General features: G+C 33.3%; 3 protein-coding genes and 1 non-coding gene across 9 annotated transcripts; 2 read left to right on the top strand and 2 right to left on the bottom strand.

The window, feature by feature from the left end:
- Positions 6,582–6,665, bottom strand: TRNAL-CAA. The gene has a single exon. It is a non-coding gene; the product is annotated as a tRNA-Leu (tRNA).
- On the top strand, positions 8,294–9,473 carry LOC109357726 (bZIP transcription factor 11-like). Its single transcript, XM_019601748.1, has one exon. The coding sequence runs from the start codon at positions 8,517–8,519 to the stop codon at positions 8,985–8,987; it is 471 nt and encodes a 156-aa protein (XP_019457293.1). The 5' UTR covers positions 8,294–8,516; the 3' UTR covers positions 8,988–9,473.
- Positions 12,960–13,652, bottom strand: LOC109357945. Its single transcript, XM_019602000.1, has one exon. The coding sequence runs from the start codon at positions 13,650–13,652 to the stop codon at positions 12,960–12,962; it is 693 nt and encodes a 230-aa protein (XP_019457545.1).
- LOC109358801 lies at positions 18,292–21,512 on the top strand. 6 transcript variants are annotated; one of them, XM_019603250.1, is made up of 5 exons: positions 18,297–18,453; positions 19,266–19,320; positions 19,405–19,740; positions 20,254–20,285; positions 20,395–21,512. In XM_019603250.1, the coding sequence occupies exons 3-5, from the start codon at positions 19,410–19,412 to the stop codon at positions 21,337–21,339; spliced, it is 1,308 nt and encodes a 435-aa protein (XP_019458795.1). In that variant the 5' UTR covers positions 18,297–18,453; positions 19,266–19,320; positions 19,405–19,409; the 3' UTR covers positions 21,340–21,512. The 6 variants fall into 6 exon arrangements, with proteins under 6 accessions (XP_019458790.1, XP_019458795.1, XP_019458792.1 ...); XM_019603247.1 differs by having other exon boundaries at positions 19,266–19,331; XM_019603251.1 differs by having other exon boundaries at positions 18,297–18,457; positions 19,266–19,331.

Genomic DNA, 24,096 nt, shown 5'->3' with positions numbered 1-24,096 from the left:
ATACTACTGTTCCATCCAATGATACATGTATCTTTCAAACACATTGGCTTCTTGACACTAGTGCAACTGATCACATCAATTTCAACCTCAATTTTTTTCTCTAATCATAAGAGTATTTCTCCTATTTTCATCACTTTGCCAAATGGACAAAAAGTTTCTACCTCTATATCCGACACAGTTATTTTATCTTCCACTCTTATACTATATGATGTTCTCTATGTTCCTCAATTTCATGTAAATCTTATCTCTATCAACAAACTCTCAAATGCCACTTAATTTTTTTACAATAAACTTGTGTTATTGTGCAGAATGCTTCAAGGAAGATGATTGGTTTAGCTAAGCTTCACCAAGGCTTATTTCTGATCAATCTTCCACCAAGCAAAACTCATTCTGCTGCCAATATATCTGCACAAACACAAAATTCTACTATGCTATGGCATTTAAGATTTGGACATATCTCTCACAATGTAATGACTTTAATTGCAAAACAATTTCCTACTATTCCTCCTTATAATAACTCTATGTCTGTTTGTGATATTTGTCACTACTCTAAGCAAAAGAAATTACCCTTCAAAAACAGTGACACACATGGCTCTCAACCCTTTGAATTATTGCATGTTGATATTTGGGGACCTTACTCTATTCCCACTACTTTTGGACATAGATTTTTTCTCACCTTAGTTGGTGATTTTAGTAGGTTCACTTGGATAATCATGATGAAGCATAAGAGTGAAACCATACAATATTTAATTAACTTCATATCTTTCATTGAAACTCAATTTGAAACCAAACTCAAAATCCTTCAAAGTGATAATGGTGCAGAATTTAACATGCTCACTTTCCTAGCTTCTACAGGCATTATTCATCAGACAAGTTGTATAAAAACACCACAACAGAATGGTGTGGTTGAAAGGAAACATCAACACCTCCTAATGTAGCCCGTGCCTTATTCTTTCAATCTCACCTACCCCAAAACCTATGGAACTTTTCCATCCAACATGCCACCCATTTGATAAATAGGCTTCCCAACACCCATCCTTCAAAACAAATCCCCCTACCAACTCCTCTATAACCAAAAACCATCCTATGATCACCTAAAAGTTTTTGGATGTCTCACCTTTGCCACTACAATCCTTTCTCATAGAACAAAATTCTGTCCAAGAGCAAGAAAATGTGTCTTTATTGACTATAAGGAAGGCACAAAATGGTATATTCTATATGACATTAACTCCAATAACATATTCATCTCTAGAAATGTTCATTTTTATGAACATATTTTCCCCTTCCTACACCAAACCCAATCCCATTCCTCATCTCAGATACCTTGCAGACCTGCTACTACTCATCACCCTCTCCTAGACCACTCTGCCCAAATTGAAAACCCATCACCACATACCCCTACCCCTCAAATATATACTACTCAACCCATCCCACCTACAAGCATTCCTAGACAGTCCTCTAGAATTAGAGGATCACCATCCCACCTAAAAGATTATCATTGTCACTTAGCTCAAGCATTACCTACACCAACCTCTACCCAATCCAAAACCTTATACCCCCTCTCTTTTGTCTTAAACTATGACCAATGCTCCCCTTCTTATAAGCATTTTTGCCTTGCCATTACCACCACCAAAGACCCATCTATGTATAAACAAGCATCCACTCACTCCCATTGGCAGGCTGCTATGCAAGCAGAATTACAGGCCCTTAAGGCCAATCATACATGGACATTAATGCCTCTCCCTGTTGACAAGATCCCTATTGGGTGTAAATGGGTCTATAAAACAAAGTATAAAGCTGATGGTTCTCTAGAACGTCACAAAGCCCAATTAGTAGCCAAAGGCTATACTCAACTTGAAGGAGTTGACTTCTTCGATACTTTTTTCCCCGGTGGTAAGGATCACTACGGTTCGTCTTGTTCTTGCCTTGGCAGCCACCAAATCGTGGTTTCTCGAGCAACTCGATATTAATAACGCTTTCCTTCACGATGACCTCCATGAAGAGGTATATATGACACCTCCCCCTGGCCTTTTACACCATGACAGTAGCCTCGTTTTCAAATTACACAAGTCCTTATATGGCCTTAAACAGGCCAGCCGTGAATGGCATACTACTCTTTCTTCCAAACTCATCTCCCTAGGCTATGCTCATTCTAATGCTGATCAAGCACTCTTTACCAAGAAAACTACTAACTCCTTTACAGTTATTTTAGTATATGTGGATGATATGGTTCTAGCTGGAAATAGTATGCTTGAAATTAATAATGTCAAAACTGTTTTAGACAAAGTTTTCAAAATCAAAGACTTATGATCATTAAGATACTTTCTTGGCCTAGAAATAGCCAGATCTAAATCTGGCATTCATATGAATCAACAAAAATATGCTTTGTCTCTCTTAGAAGATGCAGGTACGTTGGCTTCCAAACCTGCCTCCACCCCCTTTGATCCAGCTGTGAAATTACAACTACAGAAAGGCCCTCCTATTTCTGATATCTCCTCATATAGAAGATTAGTCGGCACACTATTATACTTAACTATATCAAGACCTGATCTCTCATATGCATTGCAACAATTGAGCCTTTTAATGTGCAATCCGCTTGACTCTCACTACAAAGCTGCACAACGGGTTCTACGTTACCTTGAAGCCTCTCCTGCTCAAGGCCTTTTTTTCTCTTCAACATCACCAATTCATTTTTCTGCTTTTGCATATTCTGATTGGGCTTGCTGCCTTGACTCTAGAAAATCAATCACCATATTTTGCATCTTCATGGGCCCAACTCTGATCTCTTGGAAGACGAAGAAACAGAACACTGTGAGTAGATCCTCTCCGAAGCAGAATATCGAGCTCTTGGCAGTCTGGTTTGTGAGCTTCAATGGCTCAAATACCTCCTTACTGATCTTCATATTTCCCAATCATATCCTATTTCTGTTTATTGTGACAACAAATCCACAATCATCTTCATAGTTATCTAGGTCCAAAAACTCCATCACTAAAACTATTTCATCTTCGTAATTATCTGCTATCATCTATGTGCCAATTGGAATGATTTATAATTTCACTGATTTCATAAAGAAACATGGACAAATGGGAAATCTGAAGGGAAAAAATAGTGATCTGATCTGTGCATACAAATGTATAACGATATCTCTTTTAAGGAACCAATATTCTTATTTCAAAAGTTAGGTCAAGGAGTACTTAATAGAATAATTCATGACTTAACTATTACTCAATTAAAGTTAGTTCATTAGACGAGCCTAGCATGAGCGGGACCAATTAAAAGAGTATTAATTGAAATCTTAGTTTAAGACTTAGTCTTAACTGTATTTGATTATAAAAAAATTGAATATCAACTTGAGTTGTTCGTTTTTAAGACTCTTTCATTGCTGTATTGAGACCTAACAAAATCAATTATTTACCTCCCCGAGACACTTTATTAGTTTATATTTCTCATTTTCTAACTACATAAAATATTTTGTTAATTGTACAAAAGTTTAGATAATGAGATGAAATGTTTTAAAAGCCTTAGTCAAATCTCAATGGATAAATGCATAATTATTAAAAAAATTAGAGGTTTGAGTTTTAGCCACGTAGATATCCTAATAATACACATAAAACAAATTATTTTCAATGGTAGAATAAGTTAGGCATGCATATTGGCCATATATAAAAGCCATCAGTACACCAACAATTGCGCTTTCGTATTTATAGCTAAGCAAATATGGCATTTACCGATAAAGCAGATATGTGACGATGCTTCTTCTTTTGAAGGTCGATTATGTGTATTAAAGTTTGAAGAGTAAAGCAGATTGGAAAAGGGTAGATAGAGTAATGTGTACCTCAAATCTGTCCATTTCGCAAAATTAGAAGAAAAGTAAGGAAAAACAAGGTTAAATTAGATATAATTAAGATTTTATTTTATACTCCTAAAATATTCTAACTTAAAAGTTAAAACAAACTTCCAATATTAAATAAAGCAAATTAATTTTAAGGGAAAAATAAATGAATCAAATGAATGAAAATGAAAGGGTTCAGAATTACCTAACAAATACATTTCATGAGTATAGATATTCTCAAGTACTAGATAGACAAGTAATAGAAAAAACAATAGAAAAACATGGTATAATACTTTTATTGTTTTATATCAATTAAATAATATTTTTATAATTGAAAACAAAATGAAATTTATAGCTTTCAAACTTTCATTTTTCCTTTATTTTTTTCAAAACTTAACTCACAAATAAAACACAAATAAAATATTAATAGAAAATGTTAGGAGAATTTAGAATTATTTTGTTATGTTATATGTATTTGTTTTAACTTTAGATTATATACTGTTGAAGAAAACAAGTAACAATTTATATTTACTGGAATAGCAAGCTATAGCCATAGCATGCATGGGTACTGCTTGACAACGTGATCCACAGTGTAAAACATAGACACTATCTGATTCTACACCACAAGCCTCTCCACTTTGTGCATGTGCTCACTCTTTTCTTTCTTATCTACCACTCAAACCGACAAGGATCCCATGACCCAAAAAGATTATATCCTCATGTCTCTAACCAATAGTATTTTTAAAAATAATATAAATATTAATTATATTTTTTATAAAAAAATTCTTAATTCAGTGATATACTTTGATTAGATTTGTATACCTTTGGGGCACCAATAGATACGGGACATCTGCATCCCAGTAAAACCACCTCTACTTGTCATCAACTTGATTACAACTGGAAACTAGACTTTCAACACCCAATAAAATCTTAGCACTTCTTAGGTGAGGCTCCTATCTTTGGTGGGACCACTACACCTCTCTCTCTACACACTTTATCAACAACAATAATTGAGTTCAACCTTCTTCTTAATATGTATTAGGGCTGAGCTGGACCTGATGCTACTCGCTCATCCAGCACGATCCGATTAAGATTAGGTCTAAATAGAGTCGGGTCTGATTGTGTTTAAGGTTGAGTTCGGGTTCAAAAAATAGATTCAATCAATATTTAGGATCGGGTAGGGACCAAACATGACTCGGTCCATCCCGTCCTAGGGTCGACACTCGCTCATTATGTTTGTATGTGTTTCTACTCAAATGTGTATAGAATAATGATACCTTTTTGCACGAAAGTATCATTTATTCTTTAATTTTTCCTTAATATATACATGATTAATAATATATATACATATATAATTTTATATATCAAACTGCATATTCATAATAATAAATAATATTGATAAGTCTTTATCTAAAATGAATATGCGTTATATTTAATCGGGTCTAGAGTCAGGTTTAAAGGCTGACTTTGTCGCTATTTAGAGTCAGGTTAACTTCGGGTTTAGGGTCGAGTCCGGGTTCAAAAAAGCGACCCAACCAATATTTAGGGTCGGGAAGGACAAGTTTTAACCTGTCCCAACCCAGCCCATGTTCACCCCTAATATGTATAGCTTCCGACCTTGGCTAGGCCCGAGAATATCGGTGCAAGTTATATTGAGTGATCGAAAATGTATTAGCATATGATAAATGAGTAATATGAGTGCAATATCATATAACTAAGGGTGCAAAAAATATTATTTATAAGAATAATATAAACATACTTTTATTTTCAGTATATCAACACCCCCTGGTAAGTATGGCTCCAATACTAGCTTCCCCATCTGTGAAATTAATACGAGTGGCTTTTTTGCCTTTTTGTCATATATATATATATGTATGTCATTAATGCATAAAAATAACAATAACCATAAGCAGAAGAAGATAGGGTTCGAATTAAAAGGTTCTGACTTACGCACAGCCGTAGAAGGGAATTATCTTAATATTTGAAAGGGCATGTGCTGTTTCAGTTTATTTTTAAAGAAAACAATTCTTTTAAAAGATATTTTTATTCATGGCATTATTTGCATAATTAGTGACATTCATTGCAGAGGTATCTACTTTTAATATATATATATTGTATTTTGGATATTATTAATTATTAATACATACTACCCAATAACTAATTAATTATTTAGAAATAGTTAATAATGCACAATAGTAGTGCATGTCTACTACAACTTTCTTCAACTTTTTTATCTTCACTAATCACATCTCCTTGTATTCTTTTTTTTTGTTCTAGTTCTCAGCATGATTTTTCTAATAATTTGTACATCTGGATACATGTTTAATAGAATTGTCTTTTTCCTATAATACACAAGCTCTATTTAATTTTGTGTTTAGAACTAATTATTTATTGGGGTTTCTACCCTTAATTTTGACACAATATATTTATTTTACTAAATTAGTTTGCATCAGTGGTGAATATCACTTGATAAATCATTCTCCCATTTCAAGTTTGGTGTATAAACAGTAAAGAACTCCTCCCAGAACGCAAATTGTAAACTGTGCAAAAGTTATTTAAAAATTAACTTGAAATGAACATGATACTTTTCAATGCATCATCCGAGTAAAATCAGATATTTGCTCAATTATATATAGTTAATTAGTTGCATTCCATTTACTATGATGCAATTGTTAGAAAAAGTTAACAAAAATTTATATACTCATTGATATATTTTTCACCGTTCTTGTTAAGAAATTAAAAAGTTGTTGTCAGAAGTGGGATTTGAACCCACGCTCTCTCACGAGAACCAGAACTTGAGTCTGGCGCCTTAGACCACTCGGCCATCCTGACCCTTTTGATTTTACGTTTTCGTAACAACGATTATGATAGTTCTATATATTCTCTTAAAATACATGACAAAAATATTTATCACCCATTTGTTTATACCAAACTACAAAAAAGGAACATAGGTAAAGCTACCCCAACCTTCCTCATGCAAATCCTTCACTAAAGAGAGAATGAGGGGAATCAAAATAAAAACAATGTAAATGATTTGATCAATGTCAAGACTAAAGATTAAAACCATCAACAACTTCTAAAGTAATCTAACTATCCATCTCCATCAGAAGCTTCTAAATCTTTCCTTCACCGGCTATGAATAACCCCTAGAACTCACCCGTGATTAAGCCTTAACACTTGAGCAAGACTAAATATTACAATGAAAAGCTCACACATAATGTTGGAAAGCAAGTCTCATATTGTTTGTCTTATTCTTCTAAACATGATTTAAATAGTTGTTGAGCTAACTATTCCCTTCATTACTAATTGGTTTTGATAATGAATTTAAACAAATAGAAAAACGTCATCTTTGGGAATAAGCAACTCCTTGCACCAATATTCAACAACAAATTGGGATCATCACCTTAACATTTTCCTATTAAAAGGTTTTGAATAGACAAAATCAGATGTCTCATTTATTTCATGTATATGTCAAAGACTTGGGATCTTTAGAAACTTATTTTTTTTATTACCAATTAACTTTATTAAGTGTTGTCCAACCACAAAACTTTATCACTTGAGTGCAACATGAAATGGACATCAAAATTGACGGGGTTGTGAAAGTTTTCTCATCCCACATGCCACCTTACTATTACTTACTCAACTGAAGATAAGTTATCTTTATTTCTGTTCCGATCTAATAAAAAAATAACACTTAATTTAAAAAATCCAAAAACATAAAAGAATATATTTATATTATTTAGAGAAAATTTATTGGTTAGGAACATAAAAATACACTCATTTTAAAATAGGTGATCCCATTCTACTTACTCTCTCACTAATTTGGACGTTCTCCATCACTGCAGAGTCTATTTTTGCAATTATGACATATGCAAAAATAAAAATTGAATAATCTAATTTTAACTTATATTTTAATAAAATAAATTGTAATTCTTATTGCTTGTAGTACTCTCACACACCAAACATTGAAGCAGATTCCTATGCATTTTATTCTTCCCCAATTTTCTATTGATGTTTTCTTTTCTTTCCCATTTTTTTTAATTCTTTCACTATCCATCTACCTTTATGTTCTATAAATTGGCTCTTCAATTGCCTTAATTTCTTCCCCCTTCTCTTCCTCTCCCACTCTATTACATACACCTCCTTTATTCTTCTATTCCCATCTTAGCCTTTGTTTTTCTGTTTCAACGTAGTCCATTTCTTGCCTTCAAATATTTGGTGGTTTTGCTTTAAAACCTCTCTTAATTTTTTCTTCATTTCAGAAATATCCAAGGCACATATTAATATTGCATGCTGAAAAATCTAAATATTCATGTCTGAATTTCATGTCTCCAGTTCTTAGTGAAATCCTTCGTTCCGGGTTTATGATAAATTCCTCCCTAAGACGCAGGACCCACTTAGTTCAATCTTTCTCTGTTGTGTTCCTCTATTGGTTCTATGTTTTTTCATAAATATCTTTCAATCACTGCCCTTATATATTATATGATCATATAACCTAGAAATAGTTATATCTAAAGTGTATTAGCTTATTCTACACAAAATAAAATAAAATCATTAGTGATCATGGGTCTTGCGTCTTAGCTATAGTTTCCAAGCCATTTTTATCTTTTTTTGGAAGTTAGATAATTTCTAGAATCTATTATATTTACACTTGTATCTTTGGTGTAAATATTTCATATTTTCATGGGTACATCTAGTGGAAACTCTTCTATGACCACAAAATTTCAGAGCTATGGCTCTGAGGAGGATTTGCAGCTTCTGATGGATCAAAGAAAAAGGAAAAGAAAGCAATCAAACTGTGAATCAGCAAAGAGATGTAGGTTGAAAAAGCAGAAGCACTTAGATGATCTTATTGCACAAGTGGACAAGCTAAGAAAAGAAAACACTGAAATCCTCACACGTGTGAACATCATCACACATCACTATCATAAAGTTGAGGCAGAAAATTTCATTTTGAGTGCCCAAATTGGTGAACTTAGCCAAAGGCTACAATCATTGAATGATATACTTGAACTCATGAGCACAACCAATGGGGTCTATGAAATGGATAATTGCTATGTCACAGGTGCAACAGATTATAATTTCATGAACCCCATGAACATGTTCTATCTTAATCAACCAATTATGGCCTCTGCAGACATGTTTCATTCGTGAAACATTAAAAAGTTCATGTCCATGGCTGGTTGTATAATAAATTCTAGAATGGTGTTGGAGTATAATAAATACATATTTTAAAAACATCTCTATCGTTAATTTTTTTAATGGGTTAAATAAAATTTATAAGAATTTAACTAAACTTGATGATAGAGATTTTTTTAGAATATGGGTTTATAGTGCTTATATAAGCATGCAATAATTTATTGTTTGTACTAGTGTTATGTTGGAGTTGCTTCATGGTGGAATTATTGAGTGGGAGAAAGAGAAAGTTTTAGTAGCTAATAGGGTGAGGCAATATCTATTAAGAAATTAAATTAAAAGCACTCACAAGGTGCTGAAATGGAAATGGTACATGTTGGCATGGTTCTTTTTTAGGTCACCACCACTCACCATTGTTGAATGTTCTTGGATAAACGGATTTAGGTGTAACCCATTCTCTGTTGTTATATTGTATGAATAGATATATGTTATGGTGTGCTTTTTGCAAATGTAAAAATTGTACTTGATTATTGATTTTGCTTAAACGGGGTACTTTATATATTTTGTGAACTCTTCATAATTCTTAATAGCCTTTTAATAATAAATAAATTATTATCCTATAAATTCAGTTTATAAATTATCCTATAATTTATTATCCTAACAACGCCCAAGAAATTAATCTTTCGCTCTGATAATAAGATAGTTGATAAAATCCAAAAAAAAGAAGATTAATAGCAAATGAAATGTTTAATTCATTAGTGGAACGATTCGTATATCCTTTGAGGATATGATAAACTTAAGCATTAGAATAGTGCTCCTTTTCATCCAACTATATCTTCTAAGTGTTGTTGGGAATTTCGACTACTAAGAAGAAGAATGAAAGTTGGGAGAAGAAGGAAAATGAAAGAGTGAAAGAATGCAGTGTTCTTATTCATCAATGACTTAAAGCATACACAACCTATTTATAGTAAGGTTGGTTCAACTAACTAACTGAAATTCAAACTAATTTCTATAAATGGCAAGTTACATTTTCTTCTCTAACTGCACAATACTATATACTAAGACTTGGATTACAATATACATTCAACACCCCCTTAAGACAAGTCCTTAAGAGATACACCACTCATCTTCTTCAATAAATTTTCAAACCGATCCACCCTTAATCCTTTTGTGAATAAGTCGGCCAATTGCAACTCAGTTTTGTAATATTCAACTTGTAACCTCTCTTGGTTAACCAAGTTTCTAATGAAGTGGAACCTCACTTCTATGTGCTTGCTTCTACCCTGACTCACTGGATTCTTTGACAAATTGATAGTTGAAATGTTGTCAATTCTTAGTTGCAATGGTGTCTTCAAACTCATCCTCATCTCTTTTAACAATTCTTCTAGCCAAACAGCTTGACAAGCTGCATAACATGCTAAAATATACTCTGCTTCACAGCTTGAGAGAGCAATGACTTGTTGCTTTGTTGAAGACCAAGAGATGTGAGCATTGTTGAGTAGGAATAAGTATCCCGATGTGCTCTTCCTCTCAACTAAATCTACACCATAATCAGAATCTGCATAAACCACCAATACCATTTCTGATTTCTTTCTTCCTGTTGGAAACAATATGCCTCTGTCTATTGTACCCTTTATATACCTTAATACTCTTTTGTTTCTAGGAGACGAGTCTTCTTTGGCTTATACATAAATCTACTCACCAGGCCAACACAATATGCGAGACCAGGTCTGTTGTTGCATAAGAATCTTTATGATCCAACAATTTGCTTGAACATTGTTTCATCAACTGATTCTCCTTCCTCATCCTTGGTTAGCTTCAAGTTTATTTCAACTAGACTTCCTACTGAATTACAGGAATCCATATTGAACTTCTTAAATACTTCACTTGCATATTTCTTCTGATGTAGCATGATTCTTGCTTTAGTATAAGCAAATTCCAATCCTATGAAGTACTTCAATCTTCCTAAGCCAGTCATTTCGAATTATGCATTCATGAATCTTTTGAATTCATCCATGCTTTCTTGGCTTGATCCTGTTAGAAACAAGTCATCAACATATAAACAAATAATGAGCAATTCTCCTTCTACACCTTTGATGTAGACTCCATGCTCAACCTGACATTTTTGGAAATCAAGCTTAAACATAAAAGTATATATCCTTTTATTCCAGGCCCTTGGAGCTTGTTTCAAACCATACAAAGCTTTCTTTAACTTGTACGCATGTTGTTCTTTGCCTTTTGTCACAAAGCCTAGTGGTTGTTGCACATAGACTTCTTCTGCTAGTGGTCCATGGAAAAATGTTGATTTCACATCAAGTTGAAACAGTCCCCAATTCCTAGCACTTGCTATTGCAACTACTACTCTTATGGTCTCAATTCTGGCTACAAGTGCAAATACCTATTTGTAGTCTAGGCCTTGTCTTTGTAGGAATCCTTTAGCAACAAGTCTTGCTTTGCACTTTGAGATTGATCCATCAGGATTTAGTTTCTGTTTGAAGATCCACTTAACTCCTATTTGATGTTTGCCAATTGGAAGTTCAACCAAATCCCAAGTTTCATTCCTTTCGATAGACTTTATTTCTTCATACATTGTTATCTTCCATTCTATCTGATTCAGAGCCTCTGTTTCATTTATTGGAGTTGCTTCAGCCATTAATGCTAAGTGAATCAAATCACCTTCTTCATTGATCTGATCATCAACATTTAACTCATAGTCTTTGAATCTATTTGGAAATGTTCTTGTTCTTTGTGATCTCTGAACTCTAGGTGTCTCATTAGTTCTTTCAGGTTGCCTCTCTGGTTCAGGTTCATCATCTATGCTTACAGGAATCACCCTTCTGAGGGAGGTTTGCATTTGCTTCCAATCCCATTTTTCTTGTTCTATAATCAACACATCCCTGCTGATATGAACCCTTTCCTTAATTGGATCATAGTCTATAAGCTCCAGTAGAGTGATATCCTATGAGCACCATTGCTTCACTCTTATCCTGAAGCCTGGTTCTTTTCTAGTCAGGTACATGGCTGAAAGCTAGTGATACAGAGATCTTCAAGTGACTGACCCCTGGTTTCTGACCTAACCATTCTTCAAGAGGTACTTTCCCTTCAAGCTTCTTGGTTGGACATCTATTCAAAATGTAGACTGATGTTGATAATGCTTCAGCCCACGATTTTTTAGGCAACTCCTTCTCCTTTATTAAGCTTCTTGTCATATTCATGATGGTTCTATTTCTCCTTTCAGCTAGACCATTGTGTTAGGGAGTGTATCGTGCAATCACCTCATGTTTTATTCCATTATTTCTGCAAAATGATTCAAACTCACTCTCCTCATCCATCTGTTTTGAGTAACTTGATATGTTTTCCATTCTCCTTTTCTACAGCAACCTTAAAATTCAAGAAGGCTTCATAGGCATCACTTTTAGCTTTTATCACATCTAACTATATCATTCTACTATACTCATCCACAAATATTATGAAGTATTTGTTACCTACCAATGATGGTGTTTCAAACGGGCCACAAACATCAGAATGAACAACTTCTAAAAGTGACTTGGATCTCATTTCTGATTTAAAAGAGTTTCTTGTTTGTTTCCCTATCAAGCAAAGTTCACATACTTTCTCACGCAATGATATGGTAGGAATTCCACTTACCAACTGTCTTGACCCTAGTTGATGCAAGTTCTTGAAGTTTAGGTGACCATATCTAGAATGCCATAACTAGCTTTCATCACTAGTTCTCATGGTAGCCAGGCATTATACTTCAACTGCCTTGATGTTTACTTGGAATGTTCTGTTTTTAGTTAGTTTGCTCCTGAGTATGAGTTTGTGCTTAGCATCAAATAGTTCAAGTTGTCCATTCCTCATTACCACACTGAAGCCCTTTTCCAGCAACTGACATATGCTTAATATATTGCACTTCATTTTTGGCACTAGCAACACATCTGTGATTATTGCTTTTGAGCCATTTTGCCTTGTAATCACCACATTCCCAACTCACTCTACTTCTAATGAGCTGTCATCTGCAAACTCTACTTTGTTTTTCTTTGATGGATCAAATTTTGTTAGCCACTCTTTGTGTCTTTTCATATGATTGGAGCATCCTGAGTCCAAGTACCATAACTCAGTTTGTGAGCTTCCTGCAGATGTGGTTACCATTAGGTTCAATGGTTCTGAATCTGAATCTCCTTGGACAACATAGGCTTCTTCTTGATTCGTTGTTTGTTTTTCCTTTTCATTAGGACATTCATAGGAGTAATGGCCTAATTTGTGGCAATTGAAACACTCAACCTTCATTTTGTCAATTCTTTTTTTATTTTGATGAGTTGTTCTTGATCTTCCTCTTCTATAAGATGATTCTGCCCAACCTTGACTCATTTTTCCTCTTTCAGCATTTTGAACCCATATCTTGTTATGGTCATTTATGCCTCTCCACTTCTTGTCTTTCCTTTTGTCCTCATCTTTGAAGTAAGTTGCTTTTAAGGCTTGTTCTATCTTTTTGCTTGCACTTATGTCAAAAAGCCTCATCTCATGAGCTTCAAGTGAGCTTTGAAGCTCTTCTATCTTCATCATTGTGATGTCTTTTGATTCCTCTATTGCAACCACTATGAAATCAAACTTTTGAGGCAGGGACCTCATGATCTTCTCAATCACCATGAGGTTTGTGATAGATTCTCCATATCCCTTCATCTAATTAGTTATGGTTAGTATCCTGGTGAAGTATTCACTAATTTTATCACACTCTTCTATAGTAGTAGCTCATATTGCCTCCTAAGAGTTTGTAGTTTCACTTTTTTTTTAATCTTGTCTCCACCCTCATGGATTTTCTCAAAGTGGACATCATCCACATATTGATGGATTAGAAATAGAGCCTTGTTATCCTTCCTTTTGGCTTCTTTGTGCAATGGTCTTTGGCTTTCTGTTGCATCAAGGCCCAGTGCAGGATATCCATCTTCAACAACCTCACTGACTTCAAAGCAGAACAAGACTCTCATTTGAGTCCTCCATCGATCCTAGTTCTTCTCTGTGAGAATTGGGTGTCCATTGATTGGAGGTTTGTGTTGTTTCCCACCATTTCTTGATCTTCTTAACGCAATCTGTAACCCCTTCTTGTTCTTGATTCACTCTCAGTGAATCTGAATGTCCCTTTGCTCAACTTTTGCTTCAACAAACTCACTTTGTTGATCCTTCACACACGTACCTGCAGGTCCTTGGATTTCAAGCTCTGATACCAGATTTGTTGGGAATTTTGACTAAGAAGAAGAAGAATGAAAGTTCTGAGAAGAAGGAAAATGAAAGAGTGAAAGAATGTAGTGTTCTTATTCATCAATGGCTTAAAACATACACAACCTATTTATAGTAAGGTTGGTTCAACTAACTAACTGAAATTGAAACTAATTTCTATAAATGACAAGTCACATTTTCTTCTCTAATTACACAATACTTCACACTAAGACTTGGATTACAATTGGTTATTTCTATTTCATATAAGTTTTATTCACTAAATTATTAGCTAACATATCATGGAATGATAATGTATTTTTTTCATATAGAAAATGCTTTAGGGTGTAAAAAAATCTATTGGAAAGTGGTGTCTTTACTATATTCAACGAGTGACGTATTTAAAGGTATTCAATTATTAACAATTAAGTATTGTTTTTGGTTGAACTCTTGGACCATAGCTGATAGGTATCTTCTTACTTTCCGACCAAACATGGCTGCATTCTCAGACTTTGTATTCGAGACATTTGATTAAGTTATATAGTGTTAACTCTCAATTAGTTGACATATACTCTAGTAAGTAACTATAGCCACTAAGTAAAACCTTGTTGGTAAAAAAATGTATAATTCTTTTCTTATCAGTTTATATAAGTTTTTCACGTACATTTTTTAATAAATTTTAACCAGAAATTAATTTCTCACATTTTCGTCTAAACTTGATCAGGGAAGTGTAGTATAAACCTAAGGAAAACATTGAGGCCCAATTTTACAGTAGTAATTTAGTCTCAGACCAATACAAACTTGTAAAAGAGTTTGGTTAGAACTACCGGGCTTAGCCCATTGTATCTATTGCTTTTCAAGTTTTTTTTAATATTATCAAAAATATACATTACCTTTTTTTTGTTAAAGAATTAATTACTTTTGGGATTCATGATTGTCCCCTCCCAACAAGTATAGCTCACAGGAATCGAATTATCGATCTTGAAGATCTAATGAAACCTTACACCACTAAACCAACGTTTTGTTGGTTATTGCCTTTTGTGTTTGGGATAATAACATTTACTATCACACCTAAAATTATTATTTTTAAGAACAAAAAACTAAAACCTTGATGAAACTAAGTTTCAATGATAGTAAATCTTCTTACCCACTTTTGTTTCCAATAAATGTCTTTCTCAAAGAAATTAAGGAAAATGAGTTAGTTCAATTCCAAGAGATTAAGACTAGTGTAACATTCCCAGCAATATTCACCATCCAAAATCATTTACTCAATGTAATTCTGATTACCAATCTTATGCCTCCTTCAACTCATGAAATAAATGTGGGAGTATGAAAAACAGTTTTTTAATGTTAACCAATATTTTTAGCACACGGTTTAAGGATGTAAAATAAATAATATTTTTGAATTAAAATTATGTGTTAAATATATTAAAAAGTATCAGACTTGATGATTTAATGTTAGTGAGAACTTACACTTTTTATAATTCATTAAACAATAATCTAAGAGTACCCATTAACAATATGTATGTTGCAACTTGCAAGTAACACTAGGATAATATTCCCACCAATAAAACATCACTATCCAAAATTATTTACTCAATGAAATTCCATTTACCAACTTTATTGACTTCATTTACTCATGAAGTAAATGTGACAGTAACCCAAGTCAGACTTTTAAAACTTATTAAAGGTCAAGTCACTTACTAAGACAAATCATTTAACGTGTGGTCCTTAATGAATTTGTATGTTTTTAAAATTGAAAATTTTGCAATTGCATTAATAGTCAAACAAACAATATTTTTTTAGTCATATACTTATTTTTTAGTCACAATCTTTTATCTACTTAATTTCAAAATTTCCTATAAAAATATATATTTGGAGGTTTCTTCAACCTCAACCATAAAGATCGAAAATAACAAAAATATAATATTCAAATTCTTGGTGAGAGCATAGTACCTGGCCAAAAAAATATAGACCGTAAATTGATCACTGTTGTTATCTTATAAGCATTTGAGAGTCAATGGTTTCCCACCGTCAATGAGGACGAATTCTTTAGTAATTTATATGTAGTTTTTGATTATGAGAGAGGAGAATTGTGTATATATTTTAGCTTTTGAAATTAGATAATAACAGTTTATATATCACATTTCTACTATCTCAGCTATGTTTTGGGATGGTGAATGAGGATAAATGAATTTGATAAAAAATATTTACCAATAACCTTTTTTAGTATTTAAAAGTTTATTTTTACTTACACATTGAAAAAATCAATTTAAGGAAAAACTCCATCAACACTTACTTGTTTTTCCCATAACAATCTGTACGTTATTATTAAGGTAGAACTAGTTATTCGAACATAGTTAAACTCCGAGTCTGGCACCACTATTTACGAATGGAATATAAAACTATAATATACATCTCGCATTCACCAAAAACCTTAAGTATATAAAATATTTGTCTATAATTTATTATATAAAGGGTGACAAAATATTTAAATTCATCTGGATCTAAGAAAAATAAATCTATCCATTAAATCTAATGACTAAATTTAATATTTGATAAATTCAAACCCTATAATATCCAATAAATATTTATATATATATCTACTAGAATGTATATTCAATTCATCTAAAAAAAATAAAGACTCACAAATTGTATCTCTTGCTTTCAATTTTTTTCATTACCTCAACTTTTACTTTCTTTGACATGCTTCTCATTCTAACTATCACATCATAATGATTTTTATTAAATTAATGTGAACATGATTAATAACAACATATATAAATATCTATTAAAAATATATAATATATCTGTTAAAAAAGTACACGTAGAATTTTAAATGTTGTATACTCATACAATTCTGCAGAAAATATTTTTTTAACAGTTCAAAAATCACATTTGTAAGGTTTTTCTTGAAAAAATAAAAAGCACTTTTCAAAAGAGTGATTTTAAAGATGCTTTATTAAAATAATAATTTTTAAAAAAATAATTATTTTAAATGTGTTTTTAGTTCCAAACATTTGAAATAGATTAGATGCATTAAAATTTATCCATTAAATTTAGATATAAACAAATTAAAATATAATTTAATGGACTTATATGAATTGATAAATGATTTTTTTATCTAATCCATTTATTTTCAACCTTATTCAATATAATCAAAACAATTGAAAAATGTTTCTTAAAGAATGTCATACAACATAAATTCAGAAAATATTTAAAAAATTGCAAATGAATTATACATTTGTGCATGTATTTCCTATAATCACATGTATTATTTTAGAGAATTAAAAGGAAAAATGATAATAACAATTATAAAACATAATTAAAATACAAGTAAAAAAATTTAAATTGTAACTCAATGTAAGTTTTTTACTAAAAAATATTATTTAATATAAGAGAATAAAACATATTAAACATCTAAGATTAGGTCAACATAATATTTTACCCTAATTATTATGAAGTAAATAACATAATAACACTGCATAGCAACATTACATCACAACTATGATGAAAAATATATTTAGTTACATTATTCTATATATATATATAGATTTAGGAATTGCAGGTCTAGATATATCATTATTTAGACCCAAACCCGTTCAACAATAAATTTAAAAATCTTTGATCTTAATTACTCATAGGTTCAAAAATATATACCCAAATCAAAGTATTAATGACGAGTGCGCACATATATCATATTCATTACCATTCTTATATGGAGATCATCTAAATTCTAAACCAACCTTTTGCAAGCATTTAAAAAATGTGTTTTATATATAATATATTTGGAACTCATATATCATATTTAAAAAATTCCTTTGTTTAAATTTGTTGATATCAATTTATTACTTTTTATTTGTTTATTTACTAGGACATACTATTAAAGCTCTTGCCTGAGCGAGAGTTTCTTCATGTGAGCTTATAATGCAGTCCACGTGGTGGAAAATAAAGCAACAAGGTCTAATTTGTCTCCTGTTGCACTTTCTTGATTTCTTTCCTTAAAACTAAAAAGTAAATAAAAAAGAAAAAGAAAAAGAAAAAAGAAAAAGAAAAAGAAAAAAGAAAAAAGAAAAAAAGAAAACGTTTATTAAAGAGCAAGTAACTCAGACAAGAAAAGAAAAAACCAACAGACACAGAAGAAAGGAAAAGGATAGAGAGAAAAGGGTATAAACGACGTCGTTTCATAAAGCGTCTTTCTCTTTCGTAAGCTTTCGAAGAGTATGAACACTTTCAAATTACTTTCCCTTTTTTCTCTCAATTATAATATGTAAGTAAGATTCTCACATGCTTCGTTTATTACATTTTTCATCTGTTAAATCAATTAATTATTTATAACTTCAGAATGTTTTGAAACCCTAAAAACTCTTTTACACTTTCTTATTTTGAGTTTCGTGTCAGAGGAGAGAAAAAAGAGAACTCTGCAATCCTTTCGGTTTTGTTTTAATTTTAATGTATTGATTTTCATTTTTGATGCAGTTTAATAGATTTTGTATGGGTAATTAAAATGGTAATATAATTAGCATTTCACAGTAGTGGTTTTCGATTTATGATGCTTTGAAGCTGGTGATTATGAACATTTATGGTGTTTTTAATTTAAAGCTAGTTAGTGCTAAATCATGTTGTATTCAGTGGAGAAAATACCATAAATGGTTCATAATTAATGCATCATGTCATCTATATGGAAATTTCTATTCAAACTAGTTTTAATTAAAATTATGAGAAGACTGAATATTTTGTTAGACTTTTATTGATAAATGGAGGTTATGGAAAATTAGAGTTTTCTTCATATTTTCCTTATATTTTTATAAGCCTTGTGTTGACTGTTCAATTTGAGTAGACTCTTTTAGGAAGTTCTCCATATTTCATTTATAATTGCGGTTGCTTGTTAGGACATTCAAAATGTTGTTTTGATAAACTAATATTGTCAAGCCATGCTCATTGAATAAATTTTGTTTGACCATCGAAGTCAGAAGATTAGAGTGTGGTTCTTGATTTAGCACTTTTGCGTCTTGATGGTTTTCAATGCATGTCAGCATGAAATCTCAGCATAATCTTATTTCCCTTTTGTTTTTTTTTCAGGAGGAATTAGGATTACAGTAGCTCACCTAAAATTTCCGTGGCTTTTGAATTCTCTGTATTTTTCTGGTACACTTGTTGGATATATAACCTATACAGCACTGTGTAATTAGTCTTTGTGATTACAAGTTAGTGTCTGCAGTTATCATGGGAGCAGCTTGTTGTGTTCCTGCAAAGGACACTAGTCTCCCTCACAGACCTGGAGGTGAAAGCTTATGTAGAGATGTTGTGTGTTCACCATCATGGAGCTTTCGATGGGATAATCATGGGCGTGTTGCTGGTGAAATGGAGAATACTCCCTTTCAAGTATCCCGTGTAGTCAGCAGAAATATCAGCATGGAGTTAAAAGGTTCCATAAGTTCTGAAAGAGGTAATTTATCCGATGAAGGAAGCACCCTGGAGAATTCTGTAACTCCTATTTCTCTCAAGTCCCCGGCTGATGAGGCAGTGGTTGCATATCTGATGACTCCATCTTCAGGTAAATGTTAAAACCTAAACACCGATATTCCTGTGCCCTTTACCATAAACATAATGTTTGATGGCTCTTCATTGCAAAACATCAACAACAAACAACAACAAACCAAGCTTTTATCCCAAGAAATACTGTGTTGGTTCCCATCATTCTCTTAGTCATTGAAACCCTTTGAGTATACCTATCTAAATATAAAAGTCTGGCAACATTTACTTGAAAGAGATAGAGCTGAATATTAATAGGTGAACAACACCACACACACACACATACACACTGAATTATACAAATAAGTCTTCTTTATACCATGTATTGCCTAGTTCTTTGCCTTCTTTTTTGCTGTTTCCCATCTAGTGTTATAAGATTTTCAAAATTGGCATATTATGTTGAATGGGCCCAGATATTGTTTGTTGACATTCATTTCCTTATCCTCTTTCTGTCATGCACTTTGGTTCGTTTGGTTCCTGTTTTTGTATTTGGGCATTGATTTTTCTTTCTTCTCCCTCTATGTGCTTGCTGCAGATCTGTCCATATCAAGCAATTTTTCTACAGTGGTTAGTTTTAAACAACTGAATTGGAACCATGAGCTTTATTTGTGTATAATCTGATTTATAGGCATTTTATTGTAGTACTGAGCTGACTTGATCTATAATTTTTCTTTAGGTGAAGAATCCATCAGAATCTTCAATACCAAATATTTCATTTTCAATACCTTCAGTTCTCTCAACACCGGCATCAGATTCTTTGCCTAATCGTAGTTATCATCATCTTCCCAACTCTATGCCATCAAGATGGGCACATCGTTCTCCAGGGCACCCACTTTTGAGACAGGTTTCTGATAGTCGGATATTGGGCCTCAAATCACCAGAGAACTCAATCTCTGAAGGAAGGCCATCGTCTGTACTCTCCGTTTGCAGCAATGAAATGGCAGCTGGATCCCAATGTGGATCATCTGATGGCTGGTCCATGCTCACCTTTTCTGAGCTGGTGGCCTCATCTCAAAGGGAAAGGTGGTCTTTCGACAGTGAGCATTTCGACTCAGGACGTCGTAAGATTAGTGGATCCAGTAGCAGGTTCTCATATTCTCCTTCAATGGATCTACAATCTTGTGGTACTTGCTTGAAGCTTTTGACAGAGAGGTCAACATGGAACACCCAGAAGCTTATTGCCAACAATGACCTTTCGGTTGTTGCTGTGCTGATATGTGGTCATGCATATCATGCAGAATGCTTAGAGACTATGACACTAGAGGCAGATAAGTATGATCCACCTTGTCCACTTTGTTTGGTTGGAGATAAGCACTTGTCAAAGTTATCCAGAAAAGCTCTTCGGGCTGAGTCAGAGATAAAGGCCAAGAACCACCGGATATCCAGAAACCGTGTAGTTGATAGTTACATCGATGGTGACTTTGATGTTTTTGATCACCGAAAAGAAATTGAAAGGGGAGGAAAAGTTTCAAAGATGGAACCTAGCTCAAGTACTAGGAGTTCTTCCAGAAAGCCCTTCCTGAAGAGGCACTTTTCACTTGGGTCTAAATGGAACCGATCTCTGTCTGATAATGCTTCTGCTAGGAAGAAAGGCTTTTGGGCAAGATATCAAAAATATTGAGTTCGCTTTGCTGCAAGCGTCAGCCACTCCCTAATTATAATAGCAAAAACACCAGCAAGTTAGAATTCAATATTTTCTATGTAGTTTTTACTGACAACTTCATATTGTTTTTAAATTAATTAATTTTGACCTTTAAGTCGAAATTCCAGCTTTGTTGGCATGACTCTGATTCACATGAATTCTCTTAATAGTTACATAATGTATGGAAAATATGCTGGCCGAAGCAATGACTAACACGACACAAGCAGGTAGAGGAAACAAATACACGTTTTTTAAGATGTTACATTTGTTTTAGGGAATAGAGGCACGCTACAGATTTCTACAATTGGAAAAGTCTGAAAAACAGATCACGTGCTAACATTTGTTTATTAGAAAAAGATCATATGTTTTTCACATATTCTCCTTCCTGAGATAATTTTTGCGGTCGATGTAAATGGATCAAGGTATTACAATTCATTCTGATTTTCATTAATTATTCAGAATCAGGGATATACATACACTTATACAACCAATAGAATAGATTGCTTAATAGCAAGCAAAAACATGTTAGTTAATTAACTAACTTAACTCCTTATCTAATTGCTATATTTGCTATATTGTAACTATATTATGAGGAAAAAAAACCTAAAAAACCTCTCGAAAGAAACCAAAGAAAACTAAAGAAATCAAAGAAATACAGTAAAACTGAAAGGAATGATATCTGGGTAACCCACAGAGCCTGTGTCAGGAGGCACACCCTAGTCGTGGGCAGCTGGACTAAGACACACGGCCTATGCCACGAGGCATGGCCTAGCCCTGAGTAGTTGGAGTGATACACACAGCCCGTGCCTTGGGGTATGGCCTAGCCGTGGAAGCTTCTGTTGTAGGACGCAAAAGATGAATTAAAATGACACGGCCATGTGTCCTGAGATATGACCGTGTGGCCTGGAATTCTTCCAATACAAGGTTTAAGTGACTGAGTGACCTTCCATGTGAAGGTAGTCCCAAATTTATAAGTTAAACTCCTGATGATTCTTATCTCATATGGGACTTATTGAATGATATATGATCTGAATGTCTGGCTTCATTTAATTTTCATGGCATACAGCTCTTGAACAAAAAAAATTAGGCTTTGACCAATCCCACAAAGAAACAGATAATAGAAACTTTACTTGGATAGATAAATGACAATATAAAGGTGAGTTACCTTCTACCAGGGCCATAGATACCTCCTAGTTGAAATAATAGTGGTGCTTTCCCAAGATATAGAGCCAAATTTGACCAGCCTTCTTCAGAAGCTAACCTTAATTTAGGTAACTCACTTTCTGGGTTTGTTGGATAACTGGCATAGCATGATGCATACCCTCAGCCAACTAAGAGAGAAGTTTCAGAAATTTAGAAGACAAGAGTGATTTATTTAGTTATACTGTCATAGGAAAGAGATCACCTGTCCTAATTCTTGTCCTACTTTCCTGTCCCATGGACGCCTTATCCACTAATTCACCACCACAGTTTCCATAGACGCCGGCTATACAGAAGGTACATGAAATGTAGTTGGGAAAAAATTACTTCTAGAAAGTCTGAAGTATATCAGCTGACAACCAAAGTGGCAACTCAATGTCTGAATTTAATCCTATCTTAGTCAATACCTTCATGCACATGCTAAACCATGCTACTTTACATTGTTTTTTAATGAAATACCTCTTGCTAGCTTAAAGGGAATTAACAAATCCGAGCTCATTCCTAGATTTGTAGAACTTAACAGTCAAATTATTTACCAATTTTGGAACTAAAAGTTAAGCTTATTGTGTTAGAGGGTGAGTTTGGCGCAATAGTAAGCTTGCTTAATGACAATAAAGTCATTGGTTCAGAATCTAGAAAAGTCTCTCCGCTTGTGGGGGTAAAGTTGTGTAAATCTACCCTCCCCAGACCTCACTATGTAGGAGTCTCGTGTATTGTGTCGCGCTTCTTTCGTTAAGCTTATGACCTTATGATAGATGAAACTGAGGCTTCTTAACCAAGTGAGCAAACCATGCAAATTTCTTGTAAGATCAGCTTAACAGAAAATACGTACATGATATTTATATATTTATATCTTGTTCTTTATCAAGATCAGCTTAACAGAAAATATGTACATGATATTTATTTATTTATCTGCAAATGTCTGATGTATCTTCTAAGTGTATGTCCTTTAGAAATGTTATATGAATGTAAAGTTTTCAATCATCAACCAACGGTAGGTGGAACTGCAATTTAATGCCTGTGGGAAGGGTCGTTCAAATAATCAAGGAGAAAAGGGCATCTTCTGATTATCATATAAACAACCAAAGTATTGTATGAAGATTTATAAAATATACTTAAGTCTACCATGTACCAGCCGAACCATCGGCTCTGATACCACTTGTTGGACCAGACTGCGACCAGGGAGCCTCCAATCATGGGAATTCCATTGTTATTGTTATATGGGTATGGGAAGAGTGAAGAGTCACAAGTGAGACACCACGTCTTGAACCAAAACCTTAAGGCATTAGTTCCATGAGCCTTTCCTTCCTATAAACTCTTTCACTCTTCCTTACCTATCCAATGTGAAACTTCACACTTGAATAAACCCAACAATGTTGAAAGAGATTAACCCAGAGTACAAATGTTTTTACTATAGTGATATAAAATACATGAAACAACAAAATCATACCGGGTTACCACAACCAGGTAAGTGTAATTTTTCATTAGACCTAGGATACTCAGCTTGCAAAAGCAACTCTGTGTTTTAGTCTAACA

Source organism: Lupinus angustifolius, chromosome LG10, assembly GCF_001865875.1.
Source record: "Lupinus angustifolius cultivar Tanjil chromosome LG10, LupAngTanjil_v1.0, whole genome shotgun sequence".
NCBI lineage: Eukaryota > Viridiplantae > Streptophyta > Magnoliopsida > Fabales > Fabaceae > Lupinus > Lupinus angustifolius.
This window is presented reverse-complemented; position numbering and strand designations above follow the sequence as displayed.